At 27.2% G+C, this 27979-nt stretch overlaps 2 protein-coding genes and 1 long non-coding RNA gene across 3 annotated transcripts; all 3 read left to right on the forward strand.

Moving 5' to 3' along the window:
- The first annotated feature begins 8616 nt into the window (after nucleotides 1–8616).
- LOC139426109 (zinc finger MYM-type protein 5-like) lies at nucleotides 8617–9018 on the forward strand. The gene has a single exon (XM_071183814.1). It carries the CDS (start codon nucleotides 8617–8619, stop codon nucleotides 9016–9018), a length of 402 nt encoding a protein of 133 aa, XP_071039915.1.
- A 668-nt stretch (nucleotides 9019–9686) lies between these two features.
- On the forward strand, nucleotides 9687–11341 carry LOC122271681 (zinc finger MYM-type protein 1-like). Its single transcript, XM_043053797.2, has 2 exons — nucleotides 9687–10445; nucleotides 10568–11341. Exons 1-2 carry the CDS (start codon nucleotides 9687–9689, stop codon nucleotides 11339–11341), a joined length of 1533 nt encoding a protein of 510 aa, XP_042909731.2.
- A 2969-nt stretch (nucleotides 11342–14310) lies between these two features.
- Nucleotides 14311–20981, forward strand: LOC107442928 (uncharacterized). The gene is made up of 3 exons (XR_001583936.3): nucleotides 14311–14455; nucleotides 18107–18226; nucleotides 19427–20981. It is a non-coding gene; the product is annotated as an uncharacterized lncRNA (long non-coding RNA).
- The last annotated feature ends 6998 nt before the right edge of the window (nucleotides 20982–27979 follow it).

Consider the following 27979-nt stretch of genomic DNA (forward strand, 5'->3'; position numbering starts at 1 on the left):
TTAATGATTAATATTGAGGGCCCTGAAAGTGCATTTAACTTTCAAGAAGCATTTGTAAAATGGGCAAACATGAAAGAAAGGAAGATTGTTAATTATAAACCAAAATGTTTTGATAAATAATAAATGTGTTTTTTTTTGTTATAGGTATTCTTTTTGATATTCTTGTACATTAAGCTATTCTTTGTCAGATAACTTACAGTACTTGTTTGATATAAAGTAATTTTATAAGCCTAATGGCATTTTAGCATTTTGCTAAAACTTTTTTTCAGATTTTAGCTTTTTTGCTAATGAATTTTTAGACTCAGCTTAAACCCTGATATATATATATATATATATTTTTTTTTATTATAAGGCATACAAGCTCATAATTTCATTTTATAACTCTCATTTCATATATAACTCTCATTTTATTATATAAGTTATATACTCATCATTTTTTAAATAAGATCAATATTTACGAGGAGATTAACTTCCTATTCTTTCCTATAGATGGTAGCATCAAATCATTGAGGAAGGAAATACTAAAGCAGAGAATGATTACAATAAGTAGAAAGAAAAAAAATTATCTCTTCATAAATGTTTTGAGCTTAAATTACTAGTGAGTAATTAAAAACACATTGAATCACATTTAACAAATTTTGATTAAACCAGTATTGCAGCGGGAAATGATTAAGAGGGACAGCCCTAAAAATTCAAACATTGTTTTTACGTTTTTTTAAAATAACGTATAAAAATGTAATGGAAAATTTTCCTTAAAACTGTAATTGATTTTAAATTCCCTAATTTCCAGTGTTTAATGTTTTTTTTTTCATTAATTTTAAATTCATAATATTGTTTTATGCTAAATAATGATAATAATATTAAAATAAAACAGTTTTTACAAATTTCAAACACAATACAGATGAATTTATTTTTATTACATTTAAAATTAAGGAGTTATTTTCAAAAAATAAAATACTTTTACGATCATTTTCTCACTCTTCTACTGTCAACTGATAAAACCATGAACTGAGTTTTTTCTCTATTTTTGTTTTGCTTTATTATACATTGGTTATCTATTCATTGTCGAAATATATATATATATATATATATATATATATATAGAGAGAGAGAGAGAGAGAGAGAGAGAAGTTTAAATTCATTGTATTTGGATCTAAACTTTTCTAGTTATTGCATTATTTATAAAAGGTTTTCGAATATATACTTATAAAAAATATTTATATATTGATGAATGGCAAGAGCATAACGTCTTCTTTACAGGTTACCCACTCAATTTCAGAAAAAATTCCCTGATTTTTCCAAGTAAATTTCAAATAAAATTAAAGGCATATTTTATCTATGTAATTTTTTATCAGAAAATTTACATTTCATACATATTTTATTTGTAAAGCCAAATATCAGATTTTCTGTGTGAAAAAAAGTTGGACTCGTTTCATGCATGTTCAGTTTAACTCGTTTTACGTATTAACGCTTTGCGGTCATTATCTATAGACACTCAGAAGCAAAGATGCCAACATGCTCCGTTTTGAGGATATAATAAACAGTTGTGTTGCACACTACTACCGTTAAATAATTCAAATATGTCAAATTTCTCATGCCATCTTGTTCGAAATATTTTGTATATTTTGTAAATATACTTTCTAAAGCCTAGGCGAAGGGAAACAAAATTATGCATGTCTTAGTTCTTAATTCCGTACCACTTTATAAAATATCTTACCGAATGTGAAGCAGCCAACATCCCTGCAAAATAATTGGTGCCTGAAAGCTTCGATACAACTTTTAACTTAAAGTATGTGAATGCATTAGTGAATAAGACAATTAAATTACAGAAACCAGATATTTTATTGTATATGTTTTATCGTATTTATAATATTTTTATATATGTTCACTCTAGAGTAGAACTTTTATAGCATATTTTTTATTCAAAGCAAAAGCTCAAAATAAAATTTATATCTTTATTAAAATTGCACAATCAAACAAGATAATAAGTCAGGAAAATGCATTTTCTAAAGATCGCATTATTCACTCCTTTCACTTTAGTACATGTAAAACACAACATTACTTTTTTCTATTTATTTTTGTTTAACTCACTGAGCTAGCGATTTACTGATTTTTTCCTCATCGTCACTAAGAGGAGAAAAAGATTGAAGTCTACCATAGGGATTCATGCATTTCAAAACACGTGACTCATTCAAAAAGAGAAGAAAAAAAAGGAGAAAAATGATTAAAAAAGATAAAAATAATAACTTGATTTCTGTTTTTTATCATTGTGAATGATATTCCGCATTATCACAGCTACATAAATAAAAAGTGTATTATAAAATGAAAGAATCATGGAACACCTTATGCTCAATTTTAAGTATTATCAAATTGCTTTCGAAACAGAAAAAGTTTCTCGTTTAGTAAATACAAGTTCCAATTCAATAAATCCAATCTGGTTTAAATAAATTCACAATGTATTTAGTATAAATGTATCACAAAGAAAACTAAAATTAATTGAACTATAATGGTTTAGAACAAATTTTAAATAAGAATACATANAACAGGGGTTTCCAACTTACATGAGGCCGGGGCCACAATTAAAAACATAAATCAAATGGCGGGCCGCAACTTTATCAAACTTTTTTGTAAGACTCTTTTATGTTTGAAGGAACATACATATTACTGTCGGAGTTTTATCAAGTAGTACAAAACAAAAGTACTGAATTACAAATTAAAATAAGAAGTAGATTTTTAGAAACATTTAATTGTTATTAATAATATTTTAAAAAATATTAAATAAATAATAAAAATTCGGGCTGCAATAACTTTCAAGTGATCACCTATGTATTAAACAATTAATGTGCAACAGATATCTAATTGTATTAAAACTTACATAGTAGCACACAAAATATTCAATGAGAAAATTGAGGTTTGTCTGCTTCAACCACCGGAGAATAGATATTTACATTTCAAATTTACAAATGCGTGTTTAAATATTTTCGTACAAAATGAGTGGTTTCAAAAAGATAAATCGGAGAATTTTTTCGAGAAAATTTCTGATACGAGCATGCTAAATTATATTCACAAAATACGAAAAAAAAATGAAATAAAAAAGAGCAACATACACGATTATTTTTGTATTTGAATAAATATTTTCTTGCATTCAAAACCTGAAAAATAAATTTCTTTGCACCGTTAGTAGGTTAAATTTCACAGAAACGAAGAAATTAGGTTTTTATTAACGTGAAAAGTATTTTAAACCCATATAGATTTTTTACGAAAATTGTCCGCAAAGAAATGACAACTAATATATTTTAGTTCATGGGCCACAAAAAAAGGCTTCGCGGGCCGGATGCGGCCCCCGGGCCGCCAGTTGGAAACCCCTGGTTTAGAACAAATTTTAAATATAAATACATACTTATCATTATTTCAATATATTGTTGGGATAAGTACAGGAGTTTGGACAAAATAATGGAAACATTTCTATACTAACACACGCTTTGGTCTTTATCAAAAACACTTTTAGAATCATTTTATAAATATAAACGTGTTTAGGTTACGCGATTTGTTACGTATCAATGAAGTTTAAAAATTTTAGAGGTTTGTGTGATCCTCAATAAATTGCAAACGAAAAAGTATTTTTGAGCACCCTATGCCAAAAATACAGTAATAAATTGGTAATTTGTATTAATTATTTTGGTTATTATGTTGTTGTTTCTAATGCCACACGGGCAAGCCTGCTTGAATATGCAATATATGAGTATCAATATGAATATGTATATACAATAATTACACAAAATTTAGTAAACCTTGCTCAAATATTTACCGAAATATTGAGATTTTTATAAAAAAAAAAAACTTTTTTTTAGTCGTACGTTTTTTTGCTATAACTTTAAAAATATTCAATAAAATTAAACTGAATTTTTAGAACAATTTAAAATTTGAATAAAAAGTTTTGAAAGCTTAGTAATATAAGTAATTACAATAGTTCTTTCATATTATATGCAGCAACTATACAACAACTATACAGCAACTAATAAAAAAAATCCGATTTGAATATCTTCTAAATTGATTTGTAATTGAATGAGAAAGAGAGTTCTCTTTTATTTGACAAAAATTCATTTGCGATAACAACTCTTTAAAGCTAATGTTATCTACATTCAGATTTCTTTCTTAATTCGCTATGAAGCTAAAACCTTTTTCAGCTATCGAAATATATTTAAAAAAATAGTCCCTCTTGTTTCAATTATTCAATCATAGCACATGATTTAACAGTATTGGTAATCCTTCTTCAGTCACATATTTTATTTTTATGTATCACATATAATAAAAATTGTGCTATTAGTATTAGAAATAAATGTACGATTAAAAACCTAGAGAAATGGCTCGTTTACGGTTTCCCCCCCTTCACTTTTATAAAATTAATAGGAAAGTCTGTTAATCATGCTTACACCAGGAAATCTTCAGACGCATTCTGAAAGCAACTTGTTGTGAATCTGATTACTATCTGAGAACTGGAATATAAGAAGAAAATTATTTTCAATAAATGACTTAACATAGAGGAAATCTATAAATGGCGTTATTTCACAAGTGGTTAAAAATAGCGTTATTCTTACATGCATTAATTAATAGCAAATTTTATAATAAATACAAAAAAGAGAGTGCAGATGATTATTGAAATTAATTTATATATATTTCAGGTAACATTAATTTATATCAGGTAACTATTAATTTATATTTCAGGTAACCTTAAAAATAAAAATTCTATCACGTTGTACGTCTTTGCTACAACGATCACGTTCATCATTCAGACATCCTGGCATAACAAATAAAAAATAATTATTGTTTACATAACGCGAATTAAGGAACAGTTTTGATTACAGCTATGAGCTCGCAAACATTATCGATGGTATAATGAAAATATGAGAAAAATATGAGACAAAACCAAAGAGATTATAGTTCAGTTTAAAGCAATGGCTTTCACAAAATCAATGATAAAATTCCATTTTTTCAAATGTCTTTGCATTCAAAATATAATTAAAAGTCGAAAATTAGGCTTGGTAATTTGAATTCATTTAGCTTTATGTTGATTGTCATATTTTTAGAGTTTACAGTTTACACGCAAATCTGTATACAGGCACAAAAATACATACACAAATTCCTTATTTTATTATATGTATAGATAACTTGATTAATTGCCTATTTTAGAAAATAAGAACAATAATTTTAATATACTTCAACATTGGAGGAGAAAATTAAATTGCTATCAATTCTATTGATATGTTTCTAGTTTATTAACTTTAATTCCAACGAATGTAGCTTTTAATATTTTTTTTATTGAAAATTGAGTTTTCCCTTAGGAAGTTCTTCGAATGAAATTATTGTCCATTTACATAGCTCTTTAACTCAATACAAAACATAATTGTTTGGATCAAGGGATTCTCTTTACTAAATTAAAATTATCTACCATTAACGAAAACTCTCTGGTGTTTTGAAACAAATAGCGAATTAGCTGTTAATCAAAATAGCATTTTTATTTATTGGGGATTCTGTTTAAGCCATAAAATATGCCTGGCTCAATTATAGTAAATGCTAATGTGCAGTAAAGTAACATGGTTAGAATCGTGAAACACAGCGGAATTAAACTGTAACATAAGAAAAAGTTGAAGCAAGTCCTTTGTAATAGAGGAAAGTTGCCTATACCATGCCATCTTTTCATATTTAAATTTTTATGACTTAATTTTTGACAATTACACTTGAAAAACTTTAACAAAGAATACAGTTATTTAGCTATATACACATACATACAAATTAAATGAGGAAGAGGAAGATTCAAAAGGGGAAACATCCTACAATCACACTATAAATAAACCCGAGCTAACAACACCTCAAGAAATAGAAATAGAATCACCAAACGAATCAAAGACTATTTTTCTTAATAGTCTTTGATTCGTAGTTTTCTTAATAGTCTTAAAAAAAAAACATCTTGATTTTTGGCTCAGATCAGATATTACTTATTTATGTAATATAAGATTTCACTTAAATTCTGTAACTTAACATTTCGGTATGAATAAAAAGATTCAAAATTCTCCTACAAATAATTTTAATTAAATATTGTTTCAGTTATTAAATTACGCATTTCATTAATATTTTCAAATGTGGATAAAATAATTCACTAATGTATGATTGAAGTTCGCTTCATGTTGAGTTTAAATACAGAGATGGTCAAACCACATCGCATCTGTGGCGCAACAGTCAGTTTTGATCACAAAAGAAGCTGCTGTTTTTCTCTATGTTTTATTAACTTTTTTTCTTTCTTNAATCAGTTGCCTACAGTCACAATACCAATAGCTATGAACTAACATCATCCCAAGAAATAGTAATGGAAAGTGTTAAGGACGTAAACAAAACGTCAAGTGACAACCTTAATAGTTCCACCGATATTCTATCAGAACCAGGCATTGATTGGAAAGAGATAAGAGAGAGCTTTTTCAAGTTAATTTCCAGTAATAGAACTTTATATGAGGAAGAGGAAGATACAAAAGGAGAAACGTCCTACAATCACACTCTAAATAAACCTGAGCTAACAACACCTCAAGAAATAGAAATCGAATCACCAAACGAATCAAAGACTAACTTTCTGAATAGTCCCACAATTCAAACGGAAACATTCCATAGAATACCCAATAGTTCCATTTATAACGATGCAATATACAGAGACTTTGGATCTGCCGAAAATCTTAGCTTCTGCTTCGAGACTGTTGCCAAAGCTCGACAGGTTGATGCGGAATTTAAAAAAAAGAAAAGTTTTGAGAAGTGACATGAGTTTTAGAGAAAGTAACAACATGTTCGGTGGGACAAACACCAGGTTTGGAGAAAGAAACACCAGGTTTGGAGGGAGAAACACCAGGTTTGGATAAAGGAACTACAGTTTAGGAGAACAAAACATTCAAAGCAGAATTGATTGATGACGTTATGAAAGATATCGAAAGTTTTAAGTTTTGGTCGCTAAAGCGAAGTGAAAGACAGAGAAAGATATATGAAGAAAATTTGCTCAGTGCACTCAATGGTAAAAAAAACCATAACATGAAAAAACTGCAAAAAAGAAGTTGGAAAAATAATGGTCCCTTATGTTGAAAACTGTCTTGCGTCTCTAGAAAAAAAAAAAGAAAATAAGAGTTAAAATTTGAAAAAAACTTTAAAAAACAAGACAACAAATAATACAGAAAAAAGGCATCTTGATTTTTGGCTCAGATCAGATACTACTTATTTATGTAATATAAGATTTCATTTAAATTCTGTAACTTAACATTTCGATATGAATAAAAAGATTCAAAATTCTCCTACGAATAATTTTAAATAAATATTGTTTCAGTTATTAAATTACGCATTACCAGGGGCGGATCTACTTAAGGACTTTTTGGGCTGCAGCCCAGGGCCCCGTGGATACAAAGGGCCCCAGTCCCCACTGAAAACAATAGGTTATATTTTGAATTGAAAAAAATATCTAATGTTAAAAAAAAACTATTATAAGGTTGGCAACTCTGAGATCAATCAACCCATGCATGTGCGCGTCTATCGAACGGAGCGGGGAATTCCCTGTCGATTGTTTTTGGTCAGTGTGTTTTTTCGCGTCTATTTACGGGGGACTTCCCGCCGCGTCGCTTAACGCCCAACGTAATTTTGTTTTTTTCCCCCGCACTTCTGTTCTCGTCGTCAAAGTGACAAACTTGTTTAGTTTACTAATAAATGATAACTTAAAAGTTATAAAGACCGGACCTTTCTCTTATTTTACTTATAATTGAAAGTACGTAATCAGAATAAGAAAGGATTTCCTGCTCTTAGTTGTTAAGTAAAAAGAATTATAAATCATGTTATTTTTGCTTTTAATGTATCTTTTCAATGCTAAATGAACTTTTTAATCGATTTTTAATGATAATTTGTGAATTACTGCACTCATTACAAAGCATTAAAATGTGGCGTGAAGAACTATATTACATCGATTTTCTCGTTCCCTGTTTATTACCAGAAAATTATCAAGTTCATTGTTTGTTTTCAGAAAAATATCAAAGTCTTATTTTACAATATGCCTGGTAGAAAATATAAAAGTGGAGCTGAGAAACGGAAATTACAGCTAGATCGAGGAAAAGAAAGAAAGAAATGTGCAAAAATTGAAACTTTTTTCAACTTAGAACATAAAAACGAGAATGAAATAGCTACAAAGTTATTAACAAGCGAAAAGGAAGGGATCTTATCCGAAGAGAATCTATTTGAAGGGAGCAGAAAATCGCAACACCAGGAAAAAAATACAAGTGATGAAAGTGGGCAAAGTCTTGACTAGCAGCAACCCTCCGATCCCACTTAAAACTATATTGGTGTTCAGCAAGAGGACGGTAATACCGAAGCGGAAAGAAATTTAGAGAATATGAAGTTTGAGTTTGTTGTTATATTATGATATGTTGACGTGGGCTTGCCGCCAGAATTGCTAAATAATGATTTTATTAATGACATCCTCTCACACGAAATGACTGACTTTCAAAATAAAATAAAGATCCGAAAAACATAGATTCAGCTTCAATAAAGAAATACAAAGAACAAAACAGAACATTTTCAAATAGGTATTTCATTAAGAAAATGAAAAATGGTCAATCGCCGGAAAGATCTTGGTTATGTTATTCAACCGGGGATGGTACTGTTCTTTGTTTGACTTGCAAACTTTTTCCTGAAATCCCTTCTCAATACACAACCGGATTTTCTGATTGGAAACACATAGGAACTTGTTTAGAAAATCATGAAAATTCTAATGAACATAAGAAATCAATGTTAGTGTGGTTGACACGTGAAGGCAAAAAGTTAATTGTGTCATTAAAAGACTTCGTGAACAACATAAGGCACCAATCAGATCAGAAGCTAAAGGAATACGAAGAGAAAGCTAAAAAATTAAGTACTAGTGTGGGAATAGACAACAATGACATAAACAAGAGACGCATTACTCCAAAATTTTCGGATAAGTCTACAGATAAATTCTNGTCTTGACTACCAGAAACCCTCTGATCCCACTGAAAACTATATTGGTGTTCAGCAAGAGGACGGTAATAACGAGGCGGAAAGAAATTTAGAGAATATTAAGTTTGAGTTTGAGAAATATGTTGACGTGGGCTTGCGGCCAGAATTGCTAAATAATGATTTTATTAATAACATCCTCTCACACGAAATGACTGACTTTCAAAATAAAGAAAGATCCGAAAAACATAGATTCAGCTTCAATAAAGAAATACAAAGAACAAAACAGAAAATTTTCAAATAGGTATTTCATTAAGAAAATGAAAAATGGTCAATCACTGGAAAGATCTTGGTTATGTTATTCAATCGGGGTTGGTACTGTTTTTTGTTTGACTTGCAAACTTTTTTCTAAAATCCCTTCTCAATACACAATCCGATTTTCTGATTGGAAACACATAGGAACTTGTTTAGAAAATCATGAAAATTCTAATAAACATAAGAAATCAATGTTAGTGAGGTTGACACGAAAAGAAAATAGATCTGTTTTAGACAAGCAGAGTCAGAAGCAATAAAGAAAAGAAACAGAATATTATCACAATGTCCTAAAACTGGTGATTGCCGTGGTTAAATTTTTAAGTATAAGGGGCTTAGCATTTAGAGGTTTCGAGGAAGTATTTGGTTCTCCACATAATGGTAATTTTATGGCTGCTCTGGAGCTATTGGCAGAGTTCGATCCATTCATTCTTGAACACATTGAGCAACGAGAGCTGCGACCAAAACCGATAATATCGTACTTATCAAAAACAGTATATGAGGAAATAATTGAGATTATGGGCCGACAGATAATTAAACAAATTACAACTCAAATAAATAACGACGACACAAAGTATTATTCAATTGTGATGGATTCTACTCCAAATCTATTTCACAATGATCAACTTGCTATTGTATTACGATACTGTTTTCGGGGGAAAGTGTATGAAGGATGTGTATCCTTCATTAAAATTAGTAGTCATACTGACTTACATTTATTTAATATTCTACAAGACTTTTTAGAAACAAATGGACTACTACTGGATAATTGTAGGGGACAATCTTATGACAACGCTGCTATGGCGGATCACTACAACGGTGTACAAGCACTACTAAAACAAAATAATAAATCCGCGGATTATGTACCATGTGCTGCGCATTCCCTTAAACTAGTTGGTGAAGAATATGTTAAGGTTGTAACCAAAATTGTGAACTTTTTTGGAGTAGTGCAAAAAATATACGTTTTCTTTTCTACTTCGACCTATAGGTGGGAACTGTTAAATCGTGAAACAAAACTCAAATTTACATTAAAAGGTTTAAGCCAGACCAGATGGTCTTGTCACTATGATGCTGTCAAAGCTTTGAGAAATAATTATGATGACATTATGAAAATTTTCGAAAGTTTCATCGAAAATGAGGATGAGAAAGTTGATTTCCGAAAAGAGGCAGAAATTTATTCAATAAAATGGCGAAACTCGATACTACAATTTTGATTATTTTTTGGGAAGAAATTTGGGGGAGATTTAATTTAGTTAATAAAAAAATACAGAGCTCTGGTTCAGATACTTGTGAAGGCAACAAGTTAATTGTGTCATTAAAAGACTTCGTGAACAACATAAGGCACCAATCAGATCAGAAGCTAAAGGAATACGAAGATAAAGCTAAAAGATTAAGTACTAGTGTGGGAATAGACTACAATGACATAAACAAGAGACGCATTACTCCAAAATTTTCAGATAAGTCTACTGATAAATTCTCAGTATACGGCGCAGAAAAATTTAAAAGAGACACGCTAAACGTTGCGTTGGATAAGCTGATTACGGATTTAAATAAAAAGAGCCAAGTCTATGAGATGTATAGCAAGAAATTCAAATTTTTAATGGATTTGCAAGACAAAAATATGGAAATCATAGATCTGGAAAGTGTACGTAATATTGTTGATTATTATCCAAATGACGTAGAAGAGCATTTAAAGAATGAGTGCATTCAGTTAAAATTTTATTTACTTCAGTCTAAGCCAGAGTCTTACACCTCTTGCAGTGAAATTTTTATGCTTATTTATGAAAAGAAACTTGTTGATGTTTTCCCAAATTGCTATACTATCTTAAAGATTTTTTTAACTTTGCCAATCACTAGCTGTGAAGTGGAGCGTTCTTTCTCCAGGTTGTCATATATAGAAAACAAATATAGGACAACAATGTCGAACCATCGACTAAATCATTTATCAGCTCTTTCCATAAATTGTGATTTGACAAAGGACTTACAATGTGATGAGCAAATAAAGGAATTTGCAGCACAAAAATGCAGAAAGGTTGCTTTATAATTTATGTAACATAACTGCACATAACCTGTCACTTTCTTTTGCAATAAAGTTGCTGTTTGTATGCACAAATGAAAAAAAAATTAAATAAATAAAATTATTTTATTGTCCTATTTTTTTCTATATACTTATCTACATCACTATAGAAAACAGTTTTTTGACAAAATATCTATTAGGGCCCCTAAGTAGTTTCAGCCCAGGGCCCCACAAATTCACGATCCGCCCATGCGCATTACATTAATATTTTCAAATGTGGATAAAATAATTCACTAATGTATGATTGAAGTTCGCTTCATGTTGAGTTTAAATACAGAGATGGTCAAACCACATCGCATCTGTGGCGCAACAGTCAGTTTTGATCACAAAAGAAGCTGCTGTTTTTCTCTATGTTTTATTAACTTTTTTTCTTTCTTTTTCTGTATTAATGCTTAACAATAATTTTACCAATCAAGAACATTGCGCAAAAATGTAGTTAGGGAATTTTATTAAGAAAGTAGTAGATAAATATTTACATTAGACAATGAAAAATAAAATGGTAGCAAAATACATACAACTCAATCTTATATTCTTTTGTAGGGATTTTATATCGTATTTATGATTGTTAAAATGAGATACTTTGCTCGTAATTTCATTAACAAATCGTAACCGATTTTTTTCTAATCTTTCATTTTGTGGACTACTACCATCACGCAACAATCCCTTCTCATCTTAAATCTCTTTATTTTATCCTTTATATCTTAATTTTGTTTCGTAATCAATTCCTAAAAAAACAGAAACAAAATTAATAAAATAACAGCTTACAGAAATTGTAATAGCCGTAACTAACAAATAACTAAAAAATATGCTGTTACACTATATAAAGCTGTAAACTATAATGGCTATGAATTCTCTGTAAATTCTACCGACATTAAAAAATAGTCTTTCATAAGCAGAAGTTTAAAATACACAAAAAAAAAAATTTCTCAAGAAAACTTCATACACAAAAAAATTCATCTTATGCCCTACTTTTGCTCGGGCCAGTTCCATATGTGGTGAAAAAGAAAACTAAAACAGAAAAAAAAATTTGAAAATAAATTTTTCTAATTAGACTAAAAAGGAGAAAAGCAATAGAGAGATTTCGCAAAGCGTTGCGGTTTACCTTAACCCTAACGTTTTCGATATTTGATTTTGACAGCGCATAAGCGATAATTCGTTAAAGGGTATTAGTCCCTGAGTATCGTTAAGGGGCGTGTAGACCTCTTAGAATAAGAACGGGTGGTATTGGCTCTTTTTATTCATTCATGGAGAATTCAAGGTGTTTCATGTTCATTAAAGGTAACATTAAAAAAACGGGAGTTGAATTATTTCGTTTAGACTCGATCATATTGCTAATGAAAAATTTTTCGCTTTGAGAGAGCAACAATAGAATAATTTTCTTGGGTTAAAAAATATGACACAAACTTTTGGTGATTACACTAGATGGAACAAAATGCAATGTGTACACTAAGTTTCTAATTTGCATTAAGATAACATTGCGTTTCATTTTGAAATGGAAAACACTAGTATGTTTTTCAGTCATTATAATCGAAGGGTCGAAGTAAAGGAGGTCGCACTAAAGAGAGTATATATATCATCTTATGTGGAAAAAATTGATTTAGCCCTACTCTCCTAGAAAATTTAGTTCAATGATAAGCCAAAATATAGGTGCCTTGAACTCTAATACGGTACAAATTTTATGAAAATTTAAAATGGTTTTAAGAGAACGGTATACCACGAGAGAAAACTTTTATGGCAAATTTGGTTTTACCTCTATTGATATATGAAGATCTGAATTTTAGAAAAAAGTGAGTTCAGGTGAGAAAATTACAATTGCTAAAAAAATGTTTTCAAATTATCAAAATACTAACAAATTATTGCAGGTTTATTTTCCCGTTGCTTAATTATGAGTAGTTCTGGCAGAATAATTGAGTAATTCTGCTTGCAGTTTGAAATTTTTTTTCAGAATTGGGAGCTTCACGTGTTATTGTTGGTTATTCTGGAGTTAATTTTTCTATATTTTTAGTTTTAAATTACTTATGCTAGTGAAGGAGAATTAATTTGCCATAAAGAGTATCTTTCGCTCTATAGCATCCTTGAGATAACGCAAAATTTGATATCCCTTTAACGCAGTATTTTTACGAAATATATTTTTCATACTTATTTTATTGAAAGTGAAACGTATTATCTTCTGCATTTAATAATTTATTGCTTTTTAATAATTTATGATTATGAAATACAACATTAGACACTAGTGTTTTTTTCCCCATTAAAGGTAAAATTTTCCAAGCTCTTTTTCAAATTTGCAGTTTTGTAGATTTAAGAGAAACAGTTAGTCATCATTGAATTTTTTTTTAATTTACATCTTTTTTTCAAACTACATTCTTTGAATTTTATATTTTAGTACTAATACAATTCCGATAATCTAACAGATTTCTTTAGTAACTATTAGACTACGTTTTATAATTTAAAGATACCAAAATATATTTTTAATTGCCATTATCACGTCAGAAAAAATATATAAAAAGTACATCGGTGTCCCATTTGCGTAAAAAAGTTAAATTGAGCAACGTTCAAGTGTAACTGTAGTGTCATGAAAACTAAATTAGGAGGCACTATAAGTTTATTCAGCACCATATTTGGATGGCAGATATTAAAGATATTTTGGTTCAACATGCTTTAAAATTTCTAATAGTTCACGTTAGTGACTAATATAGTGTGAAATCAATAATAGTGTAGAATCATAAAATTTCTTAACTTAAATCATATCACTGCTTTATTTCCCATAAATTCTATAAAATATTTACAATTAACTGCAATTAAGTTACTTTTTAGTGATTCTTATTAGTTAGAATTTTTTTTTGCCAGCTTTTCTCAACTTTGGCGAAATGACGTCTCTTTCGAGATCTGTTTGGCGCGAAAAGACTTACCTCTGACATTAAAACTTATCGATTGTCTTTCAGAAAGCGACGCACTAGCCAGGAATGATGTAGGATTCCGAAAAATTTCTCTCTTTCTTCAGAACTGCGATGGGAAATGAAAAATTTTTGCCAATCTGGTTAGATAGAAAAGTTTTCGAATAGAATCCTTACATTGAAACAGGTAAATATCTTTTAATATTTTGTCCTTTGGATATTATCGAATTAATGGCAGCTATAACATGTGAAGCTGTTACGTAATATCATAGGTTTCAGCCTGTTGTCATCCTTACATAATTTGATTAACGATTATGAAATAAATAATTTAATTACTTCCATGAAACTCTTTTATCACTTAAAACTTATTTATGCACGGATAGTAAGACAATAACTTATAAATTTTGATTTTAAGTTAATTTTATTTCGTGCATTTTAATAAATGATGTTCTTGTTAAAGGTCGACCAATTAAGTAAGCATGTCCTAATATATATAGGTCATGGGCAAATATGAAAATTAAGGTTTTTTCAATCTGCAACATCACTTATGCAATAGGCTAACAAACAATTAACCTATAGAATGCCGTCAAGAGTCTGTTTAGAACCCGAATTTTACAATTAGCCTATGACATAGCCCGGGATAGCCTGGGCCCATGTCCAATCCCCGCCTGCCGAAGATTATTAAATTAAATGGTCTATTAAATGGTGACTGCTCCACGTTAAATATGTCAAGTCGCAAAGTCCTCCGTGTTCCCATAACTAATAAATACCTCTGGGGGTACTGATCCAGGAGTTTCCTTGTCTTCAGGATTGGTTCAAAAATTACAAGGCTACGGAATTGAACATTAGTAGTCGTAAACCCAAAATTGGGTTGGCTGTTCAACGACGGTTATAAAAAAATAAATTGGCCTATGACATATAACATAAAAGAAAAGAAAGGATTTGTAAGAGAAAAAGAAAATAATTATTCAAAATTAAAAGGGAAACAATTATTAAAAATTAAAAGGAAAATTAAAATAAAAAAGCTTAATAATGAAAAGATATCAACAGCTTAAATAATATTAAGTTTGTAATTGAATACTGGAGAAGGTAGTTATAAAATTTTAGCCATGGATTTTCCCGAATTGGATTGGCATATTGCAAAAATATAAATCAAGATAACTAAAATATTTTTTTATGTAAATGTATTATTGAAATTAATATTATGAAATAATGAATATCATTCAATAAATATTAATAATTTTTATAAGAAATCATCGAATTGAAATTTAATAAAGTTTTGACCCTTAACCAATGAATTATCCAGTATAATATACTATTACCTTGAGCAAATCCAATAATCGGGCCAATCCAAGGAAAGAGATGAATCGAAAGCGGTTATTTACTTCAATTTGATCTCGGATTAAAATTAGATCATATGTACTACAATTTAATAAATAGTGATTTAAAAAAATTAATGACTTAAAAATAAGACTCACTACAGCTTAGCTTTAAATTTTCTTTTCCTTTATTAACGTTGCATTCTAGTTGCACACGAAAATAAACTGCATATTAATTTGTAACTGTTCGATATAAAACTTAACATTCAAAATTAAAAGAACAGAATGATCATATTAAAATTAAATTTTTGATTTTTGCATTTTGTACTTTTGTAATCTTTAGTCTCGTGTTCATTTTTTTTTAAATTTCTATACAGAAGCTGAAAAAATACTAGTAAAAAAAGTTGTAAATTTAAATTAAAATCAAATTTAATCCGTAGTTAAATGCTATGTATTATTCATTCTTTTTTCAGTTTTCATATAAAGAGGATAAAAACAACTATAAAAATAAAATATTATTAAAAATGACCTTAAATGACATAAGAATGTCCTTAAATGAGATAAAAATGACCTTAAATAAGATAAAAATGACTTAATTATATGCATTTTTTGCAATAGTTAGAGTTTTTAAATAGTGCAAATAAATAATAAAAAAACAGCTTTCTTTAAAAAAATTATTGGTTTCATTGAGAGTTATTTTGATGAGTGGACGTCTACTTCAAATAGACACTTTTAAGTGATGATATTTTGTTGGGCGATTTGATAATTGGTGCTGTTATTGTTAAATATAAAATATTGAGAGTTCGCAGCATTGAGACGACTTTTCAAACCAGTGCAATTTTATGAAAATTATAAATTATATGGTGTCAATTTGATCACAAGTTGACTCCATAATTTTCGATAAAATTGAACATTTATTGCAAAATATCGATGCATCATGACAATGAGATGGATATAAATAACTCTTTACTAATTTACCCTTTTCTTAAAGTATTTTTAATATGTTGTAAACAATTATTTTGACAATTTCTCTTATGATATTTTCTTTACATCTGAAGGTTTTTTTCTTAAAAATAATCCTTGCAATTACGCTCAGAAAAAATAATGAATACAGAAAGATATTTTTTTCAAGAGTATTACAAAGAAAAATATAATACAATAAGTACTTTTATGTACGCAAAACTACAAATATCGAGATTTCAGAACATCATCTGTGTTGGATTCAGTAATGTTAGCAGTGTCGTCATACTGATCCCACTCTGCAATCTATTCTACTTTATACTCATTTGCAGAGTCCCCCCCCCCAAAAAAAAATCCTCTTCACCCTCATTCAAAGAATTTGAAATTCCACCCTTTTTAAAAGATTTTACAATAAAATTCGAACCCATCTTTCGCTAAACGTCAAGTATCATTTGACACATTACGTCTATAGGAATAATAATCGACTTACTGACAGTGGTTGATTTATACACCCGACATACCAGAAACTTCCTATCTCATAATCAAAAATAAGGAATTTATTTATGCAATGGGTCGCTCAATGAAATATGTGGTAAATATTCAGAATAATAGTTTTTGTGACTGATACCAACAATATATGAGAGCAACGAAATTTTTGAACTATTTTATCAAAATTCTCTTTTAATTTTAATCAAGTTTCTCCAGAGATTCATTTAGGGGAGAGTCGGGTAGCCCCGCCCACTTAAGGAGTAATGCTTATATTGCTGTATAATATTAAGTAATAATCAATATTTTTGTATGTTTCTATTGTTTTATCATCTAATTAAATAATGCAAAAAGAATAAACCAAGAGAAGAATAGTTCAACTTAAAAAAATAGAAATTTAAAAAAACATGTTTTTCAGCTCTTTTCAAAATGTGTCGGGTAGCCCCACCCAGATGCAAAAATGATGTTTTTCGACTGTTTTTTCAGGTGTAAATGAAAATGACTAATGTATTGACAATAGATAAACCTCATTTATCATTTTTATCACAAAATTCAACCGATTTTTCTTAATTTCATGACTACTGTATTCAACATATTTTCAAAACTATTGTTTACCATGTTACCAGTTGCATAAATACTTGAAACCTTGAAAATAATCTCTTTTCAATATAACAACTAGCGTCCGATGGCCGATTGACTTGAAAAAATATTCTATACATAGGAAATTGACAGTAGTCGAGGGTACCCGACACTCCCCTATCTACCAACATATCTACATTATATTTTTTAAAATTCATTCGTTATATGTTTAAATATTTTCAAGTCATTACCACCAATATATTCACATATTTTAATTACTTTTGCGAGATTTTGTTCTTTGAAATTTGTGAATAGTTCAGCATTAAAACAGAAAATCTAAATGATATTTTATTTGTATCCATATTTTATTTTCTTGTTGTAGAAGAATTGCAATTTTAATTCTGCGTACACTTTTTTCCGAATTTTCAAAATTATTCTCATTTTAGAATTAATGTGATGTGCAGCAATAAGTATAATTATATTTATTATTACAGAGACAGAAACGTTGGTTTTTGAAGTGAAGAAAATTCTGGAAACAAAGAAGAGTAAATCCTATAAAGAAAGATTCTTTCGAGATTACAACGGGATTATGGCAAGAAATGAACGACAATGAAGTAATCCAAAAGCTGAAAAAGCATCTTAAAGAGAATATAAGAACTAAAACAGCAAAGATTATTTTTTTGCAGTTGCAATTTTTATTTATTTATTTTATTAGACAAAGATAAATCATCACTATAACTAGTTGAACAGAAAATTAAAAATAATTTAAAATTGTATAATTAAAATTTAAATAATTTTAATCCTAAAACTGCTACTTGTTAAAAAATAAGTATTTTGTTGATTTGTTGTATTTGATTGAAAAAAAATACTTAAAATTAAAGTGTTAACTTAAAAGTAAAATTTTTGTTTAAGTTATACTTGCACAGTTTGAAATACCATAGCCTTATGACTTCTAGTGATTTAGTTTAGAAAGCTCCGAAATATGTAATATATTGTAATATTTCAAACAAATTATCTATAACTATATTTATTAATTTTGTAACTTCAACGTAACTAGTCATAACTTATTATTTATACCGTTAAATTATTCAGAGAATTTCTTAAAAAAGTTTAACAAAACAGTTTATGTTTTTTTTCTTTTTAAAAAAAGTCTCCTTAGCACATATCTTATGCTAATAAACATTAAAATATAATTTTTTTGAAATCGTAATTTTAATAATTTATGTAATGCTGTTGCGAATACGCACATTAAATTTATAAAGTCTTTTTTATTATAAACAAGATTTTTGAGTCTTTTAAATTCTTTTTCTTTTGTTCACATAACACACAAATTAAACATTTAACTTAAACCTTCAAGTTTTTGTTTGAAATTTAAATACCATATTTCAAATATCAAATCATTAATCTTGCTTTGCTTAAAATCCAGAACTTCAATTTGCTGCATTTAACAGTATCATAGTGGTAAAAGAGAAATAAGATTAATATAAAAGAAAAGCATTTTTTTCAAAAATTAATCTAAATTGTGGGTGACTTATTGTGTAATACAAAGACTATTATGTGTCTAGCAAATTTTACTGCAACTTTATTTTGAATTTAATGCATAATATTTTATAATAAATAATTACTGATCGAATTTGCTAATCATGACTTAAATATTAATTTATTTTTAAAAACTATTAAACTTTAATTGGTTTTTAAAAACACAGTCTGGAATAATTGTTATTTTGGAATGAAGTTATTAATTTTTCTATTAATTGTTTTAAATTTAAATTATGGTTCTTTGAGCATTTATTTATTTTTTTTAATCTTTTCAGAAACTTCTGGAAACAAGAAGCGATCATCGATTATTAAAAGTAGCATTTACACTAATCTTGTATTTGTTGCATGGTTGAATGTCTGGTATTGCTGTTCAAAAGATATTTATTTGCATATATCCCACTAAAAGATTAAATGTCCTCATGTTCAAAGGTAAAAAGTTTAATTTGAAAAAAGATGTAAAAATTTCCAAATTGTTTTCAAGGTTGTATAATCTAAGTTTTCCCAAACCGTGAATATATATTAAAGAGATTCCACTATAACGTCAGAGATCGTCAAAAGTGCAAACCTAAATGTTCTGTGATTAAATCGCAGCAAAATAGTACCGCTTTTGCTTTTTTATAAAGAGCGTACTGAGGCAAAAAGTTTAATGTGTCTTTTATAGTTTTTTCCTTATAATTTGTTTTCCTTTTTTTCTATAATTTTTCTGGTTATTTTCTTTTTGTCCTGTTCTTTATTTTTTTTTCAATTGAATTTACAATATCCTATGTAAAATGTTTGGTATTTATTTAAAAATTTTATAATTTACTTGAAAGAGTTTTCGATGATTTTTGAAAGATTTGAAATGATTGAAAGATTTCCTTTTATCAATCTCATATGTTTAAGAAAACAAAAATAATTTTCCGTTACTACTAAAAGAAAATTATGATTTCATTTCAAAACTTTTACTATTATATTGTAGAATATAATGCATAGACATGTGTCACATTCACCTTTTATAGTTTTAAATTAGTAGGTGAATAAATACGTATAAGTATTGTTTCTTATATTTACTGCATCCAGTCTTTTAGATTATTTATTTATATAAGTTTTAATTTAAACAGAAAGGAAATTAACAGGATTTTATATAAATAACCGAAGCACTAAATTGCTTGCTCTTCAAATTCATAGTTTATACCGAACATTCCATTTAAAATAAATATCAAGTTCTATCAAAATTAAGGCAAAGCGAAACCATAGAAAATGCGTTTCTTTGACGTCACAGTGGTATATTCTTAACACTAGTAAATGGTTTAATTTCTGTGTTAAGCAATTAATAAAACTAGGATTGACATTTATGTATTTGTAATATTTTTCATTCTTGTTAATTGCATTATACTTTATCGCACAGATTTCACTGTATAGTATTTTATTGAATAACAATGTATTAAACTGCATTATCTCCTCCTATTGCTTTGTATCGTATGTCATATATTGTTCAGTGTCTAAAACATTTATTACTTACTGTTTATAAATGAAAGCATAAGATAACATCGACATTGTTTTGTTTATTATTTAACATTTTATTTCTCATCGGGATGTGTTTTGGCGATATTCAGCAAACAGCAAAATGAGAGTTTTTAAACTTATACATTTTTATTGTGATTTTAATTTTGATCATTCAAATTTTAAAGAAAACATTGGTCAGCACCAAGAAGTAGTGATATCGTTACATTTATGTAATAATTTTGTGTCCCTTGCTTGAAATTACTTTCATTGACCTTTATACTTTTCATATAAACTTTTAACTTGTAATTTATTTATTTTTTATTCTGAACTATTATTCTGAGTATCTGACACATGCGATTTTCATTTTCTAGTTATTTTAAGAAACTCCACAAATTTTTAATCATGTCAACACACCTCAGTAGTTTGTAGTGATATTAAGATATTATGATTTTATGACTCTTTTATTTTAATTATGATTTTAAGACTCTTATGATTTTGAGATTCATGATTATGGGACACAGTTATGATTTTAAGACTCTAATTTAAGCTTTATTTTTTAAAAATTGTAGTCTATAAAATATGATATAAGATTTCTTCGTTTCAAACTAGGATTTATGTTTATGGCAAAATTTAAAACAGCAGTTAATAAATTCTAATGTACCTTATTAAGAAGTTCATCCTCTATTTTTATTTAATTATATATTAATATATGTACATATATATATATATATATATATACATATACATATNCTCTTTTCTTTTTTGTCTTTTCTATGTAATATATATATATATATATATATATATATATATATATAATATTTTTAATACTAGTAAATGGTTTATGTTCTGCGTCTAATAATTGTGAGAAACAAGAAAGGAGTTCAGTTTTTGAGTTGTTTTTAATTGATTGCATTATAAAGTGTTGCATGGTATTTTCATACGTATTATTGTATTGTACTTTATTGTATTGTATTGTAATTTTGCATATATTATTGTCCATCGTTTTTCATGTATTGTACAACGTATAAAACATTTATTTCTGTATTGTAAAAATATTGAAAGCATAAGATAAAAACTTTATTTTGTTTACTATTCTACTATTATTTTAATTTTAAAGTGATTTCCGAAGTTACTTCGAAAACTGGGAATTATGAATTTAGTTAACTTTTTTTTAATTTAAAAATTAATTGCACCAGGTAACAGTTATTTTGCAAATTTCGATGTAATAAACTTTTTTTTATATTTTTAATCTTTATTTTATTACAATTACAAATTATTACTTTGAGAATCCAGAATAATTTTTTTCACTTGCGATGTTATTGATTTGTTATTATAATGTTTCTATAGATCTGAGATTTTATCAACAAAAAAAAACCTGCTACCAAAGCAGAAAATACTAAAACTTTATTGGGGTAATTAAACAGTGTTTTACTATTGATTTTAAATTTTTGTTATAATAGTATAATCTAATTTTGTTAAAAATTTCTTGCGTGAGATCTGTTATTACATTTTTAGCTAGGATTCAATTTCATTTTTAATAGAATTTTGAACATCAAGTAATTATCTTAGTTGTTGTGTCATAATAAAAAAAATTTTTATTTTCAACTGGTATTATTTTGCTTCCTTACAAAAGTTGTGAGTGCAAGACTTTCTAAAGTTTTATAAAGAAAATCCAATTATAAATGCTTGATTAATATTGTAAGACATTTCATTTAAATAAGTTTCAGTAATTTTATAACAATTGAAGTGTTAATCAAACATCTCAAAGTTATAATTTTATAAATACTGTTAAGTTTTGTTAAAAGCAATAACTTTTATTATTTTCTATATTGAAAATTCTTTAATTACGTATTGTGGCATCTAAACTGCTTTGAAAAAAATTAAGACATAAAATTGGAAACTCAGATATTCCGCTTTTTCGAATTGCTTTGAATTGAAATCAAAAAAAGAAATAAAATTTGATTTAAAATATAAAACAGTACTTTCCGAAATGAATAGTTGTAATGCTATAAGACAGTTTCATTGAGAAAATCTTATTTTTTTTTATAAGAAGTATTGATTCAAAATTTAGTTCAGCATAGTAAGTTCAAAATTTAAACCTTAAGTCTGACAGATTCCTATAAAAAAAGCAGTTTTAAAACCATTTTAACTACATGCTATAAAATATTAATAAGGAAAGGACTGTAAATTTTGGATTTCGCTTATAATTAATCGTAAATTTATCATGGAACTTTTAAATGTAATAACTTTAAAAAACCTTGTTTCCCCTTTTACATTTTATATTTTCTTTCAGGATAACGTTACTTATTTTTCAANTATACATATAACAGCTCATAAAACGGTTTCATATTATCTCAATTGTTTCTTTCTTTTGAAATCTACTACAGCTGATGGCAATTTTGATACATTTAAAAAATTTTGTAATTATAAGTAATATTAAAAATTTTCTCGATTGCATAAAAAGTGAATGCATTTTTTTTAATTTAAGCATTTCTAGATTTTTAGCATATATTCCAAAAATGGCTTTTTTAGTTTTAAACCATTTTTAGTACATCAAAAGTAAATGTCAGATTTTAGGTAACATAAATTTTCTTTATAATAAGCTCATTTGATTACAGATAAGGATTTTAATTAATTTCAATTACTTAGTTAGTTTCATATGTCTTTTAATTAAATAAAAAAAACTAAATTTCTTTTCCAGTAAATTCTTTTAACATTACATTTTTAACTACCGATGATGTAGACGTTCGTTTGAGTGACTATATTGTTTGTAATAAGTCTAAATTAAAATCATTAGTTGAGGACAAATATATTTGTTGATAATTTAATACATTTCACTTATTTTTTTATATTGTTTTCATTATTACTGATACATAGCTTTTATTATTACTTAGCAAAACTCCACGTTAAAAAAAGAACTGAACATTTGCTCACATGGATTTTATATATTAACTTTCTTTGCCTCGTTTTGCTCAAATTATAAGGTACAGTTGCATTAAAAAATGTGTACATAAGCTTTATCTATCAAAAAGTTTCACGCAGCTTTATCATAACATGCAATTTTCAGATTTCTAACTACTGACGCTCGTTATTTTCAATCGATAGTTATAAAAAATATTATTCTCCTTTCTAATTTATTTTTCTTTTCTTTTCTTTTCCCTTAATGCTCTGTATATGTTTGTAGTTTCTGTAAAAGCATATTTTCTAAAAATGTTTAGTAAAGCACTGAGATTTTGAAGTTATATTTAAGTGTATATTTAGTATTATATCTGTGATAATGTAAATAAAATTGTAATTTATAAACATAACTATTCTCCAGCTAAATGAAAAATGTCGGAGATCAATGTTTGTTTAATCATGAAATTGTACATAAAAACTTCCCGGAATTAATTATAAATAATCATGTGTAAATAGATTTTTATTCTCCCAAATATTAAGTGCTTTCTCGTACTTGTGGCTCTCAAAATAGCTGCATTTGCATTTGTCAATTTGATGAAATAAAATTAAATACTACACAAAAAATTTGTAATTTATATAAAGAAAAATAAATTGCAATTTTGCATAATTATGGCATTTTAGTGGTAATTCAATCAAAAGTAACATGGTGCGCAAAAATCTCTTAAGTATAATGTCATATTTTCACCAATATTTAAACCAAAAATTGACACTATAGCAAAGAAAAATAATTTATAGCTTTATATAATGACCATAGCATTTTAGTAAATAAACAAAAAAATTTCACTGTGTAATGGAAGTCTCAAAATTTATATTTAAGCCAAAAATTCATTATAAACAATTAAAATATAAATAAAATATTTAAGAATTAGTTTAATTAGAAATATAAATTTATTAAACATCCTCGAAATATTGCATTCAGCAAAATTTTTTGATAGCCACAACACACTATAGTAACGTCAGTTTAATACCTATTAGTTTCAAATAGTTAATTTTAATCCTTTTATGTTAAAGTCTATTTTTTATACATGTGTTGAATACTGTATATAAAATATACCCATTTAAAATGAGTGCTTTTAAGTCCTTGCCGAAAAGAGTAGGCAATTGCATCAAAGCTCTATGCAAATGAAAATGGTTAGACCATAATTATATTATCTATGCAAATAAGAATGATAGAATTCGTTTCATTTTAAAAAAACACTAAGCAATAAGGTTTCTGCTGGATCAATTCAAATAAACATTTTGAATATCCAGGGTCACTTATGTGTTAGGTAGTTGTTATATTATATGCTTTTTGCTAATTAGAAAAATATATATTAAAATTATTCCTTATTTGTGTTCAAAAGATATTCCTTTTACTTGTTTATCTAGTTTTTGTTTCATTTTTTCTAAATTTAAAAATTCAGAAATGAAGAGTATTATATACATTTATTATTAAAATGCATAAAATATTAAAAAAAAAATTCAAAAACTACATAAAAAAATCTCTTTCTCCCTACCCAAAAAATTTGTTTCTTTAATTATTTGTAGGTATTTAATAATAAAATTGAAATTTTCATATTTATTAAGAAAAATTAAATTTTATTAAATTTCGGTTAGTGTTTTATTTTTTTGAAATTATTTACATTTATTTAAATCCATTGTTTATATAGAGTGAATGTATTTAATCGCTTTATGAGCTAAAGAAATTTAGAGTTCTGAATTTTTCTGATTCGATACAACAAAATAAATATATATAACAGATAAAAACTTTATTTTGTTNATTTAAGCAAATGATAAAATTCTCATATGCAATCTTAGACATTGATTTTAAATTGTAATACAAATGCGTTGGTTTCGTTAAATTGAATTTAATTTATTTTGTTGTATCGAATCAGAAAAATTAGAGCACCTACCCAATATTTTTTTTTAGATTTTATTTATAATGACATTAAATCAACGTTTTTACTCCATTTAAATATTTTTGCTTGTCTTACAAAAATATTTCAAAGCATTTTAGATCCACAAGAAAGTTCGTAATATTTTACTGGCAAAAAGTTGCATTATATCATAAATTAAATCCATTATGAGTATGACGGATGACAAACCTCAGAAATAATGCCAAATATTGTTATTACTTTTATTTTACAAATATTGTTTATAAATATACAACATATACAACAGCTTGTATTTGATGTCATTAACTATTTAATAAAATGTTTTCTTTTTCTAACGCATATGCATTTATTACATACTAACTGCATATTTTTTAGAGCAATATAATATCTATAATATATAATATCTATAATATATAATATCTATAATATATAATATCTTTAATGTATATATCGAGTACCTTTTTCCTCCCTCCTTAACTTTTAAACTGCAGTGTACTATTAGAAATTTTTGGCGAAAATTGAATCAAAATATCATTGAAATTAGTTGCGCCCTGAAAATTTGTTTATTCATTTTTCAAGAAAAAGGATGCACTTTATTAATACGATCAATCGAACTTTTTTTTTCACCGAGTAAATATAAAACAGCAATATTTTCTTAGTTTCTTAGGACAGTTTATTTTTGAGTTAGCAAAAACTTAAGAAAAAAAATCTTTGGTGGCGTTGAAATAATAAAATGTCAAAATTCTGTGAACCTCAAATCGAGAAAAAAGGCCAGTGAGAAAAAGAATGGAAAAGAAAGGTTATTCGTGGGCATACAGGAAATTAAGTTCGGGGATGTAAATTAAAGCAAATTCACCATCATAAATTCAACGAAAGCAGGAACCATTTAATTAGTATCAAAAACACTGTACAATAGAATGTATTTATAAAATTAAGAATGAAATTTGAAAAAGAAAGCAATGAAAACACGAGAAAGTCATCAGAGGATTCCATTAGCGCAGGAGTTGTTTCTGCGGTCGGAAAGAAAAGAACGCTACAACTGCCCAAACTAAGAGAAATAAACAAGAAAAGCAATTCAAAAGCCAATGGTGATAATATAATATAGAGCTTAGAATTGTATGCGCTTTATTTCTTTTATTTTCAAATTGTTATGTTGAATAATGCATTAAGCCCTTAATCGAAATTATCTACATCATTTCAAAGAATTTCATAATATTGTATTATTTTATTTAACTTTTATTCCATTTCTGTTTCCGATAAGCAATTCAAAAATATACACTGTCGTTCCTTAAATATGCTAACGTAATAATAAAAAGAACTAAATACTTGAAATATGCTTTTATATTACTTTAAAATTCCATTTACCTGCCAAATAGATATTCGCATTTAAGATTCATTTTAGTAATACATGTTAACGTGCGACTTCTCTCCTTCCTCGTTGGCAATGTAAAAGTGCTATACATAATATAATTGCTTTATATAATATAATGATGCTATATAGAATATAAATTGCAGTGCATATAATGCCATTACTTAGCTGTATACAATTTATAATATTAGTAATTAGTAATTTTGAAGAAATATACATTTCTTGTTATTTCTAATCCTTTGAGTCAATACAAATTTTGATATATTTAAGACAATATTATCAAATATATTTTATATTAATCATAATTAAAGTTTCTTGAAAATATTGGAATGATGAATAGTAACAAAAATGACACGGGTTGCATATAAAATAGTGAAAGTACTAATGGACGTATTATTAAAAGTAAGTTTTAGTTCTAACTATATAAATAACTAAGTTTAGTTAGATAAAGTATCAACTACATTTTTTTTTCAAATTTCATTTTAACATAATAGAGATTTAAGTTTAATAATGTCGGAGTTTGTAGCTGTACTGAAATTTCTGATTTCCTGATAAAAAATATTTTGTTATTATTTGCCCTTTATTTTTAGCTTTTTGATTTAATATTTCTGTTTCGCGTGCATTTCTCTAACCTTTTTTTTTTAAATCTTTTTCAAAAATTGCATTATTTAACTACTTGTAAAAGTAATAAGGAAATGGATTTGGTGAAGATGTATTTTCGTTTAAGCATTTTTATAACCTTTTATTCACGTCATCTATCTCTTCCGTTTATTTTGTTTAAGGGATGCAGGTAAATACGAAACATCTGGAGTAATTAGTTGCCTTTTAAGGAATTTATTTTACCAATGAACTCGTTGAACATTTAACAAATTAGTTTTATGGTTCGCGCTGTTATGGTATATATGTTTTTTTAAAATCTGTACAAATACATTTACAATATTTTTTTTCTGTCTTTGACATTTATGGTGAATTATCTTAAGTTTAATATTTATAACTCATCAAACTGCGTTTTTTTAAACTTTTTTAATGAATGTTACTATTAAAAAGCTCGAGTTGCATGTTATTTGAGAAACACAGTCAAAGCGGCTTCTGAATTGATATACGAATAGCGCCATAGTGTTAATATTAAATTCCGATGTTTC

Source organism: Parasteatoda tepidariorum, chromosome 7 (assembly GCF_043381705.1).
Source record: "Parasteatoda tepidariorum isolate YZ-2023 chromosome 7, CAS_Ptep_4.0, whole genome shotgun sequence".
NCBI lineage: Eukaryota > Metazoa > Arthropoda > Arachnida > Araneae > Theridiidae > Parasteatoda > Parasteatoda tepidariorum.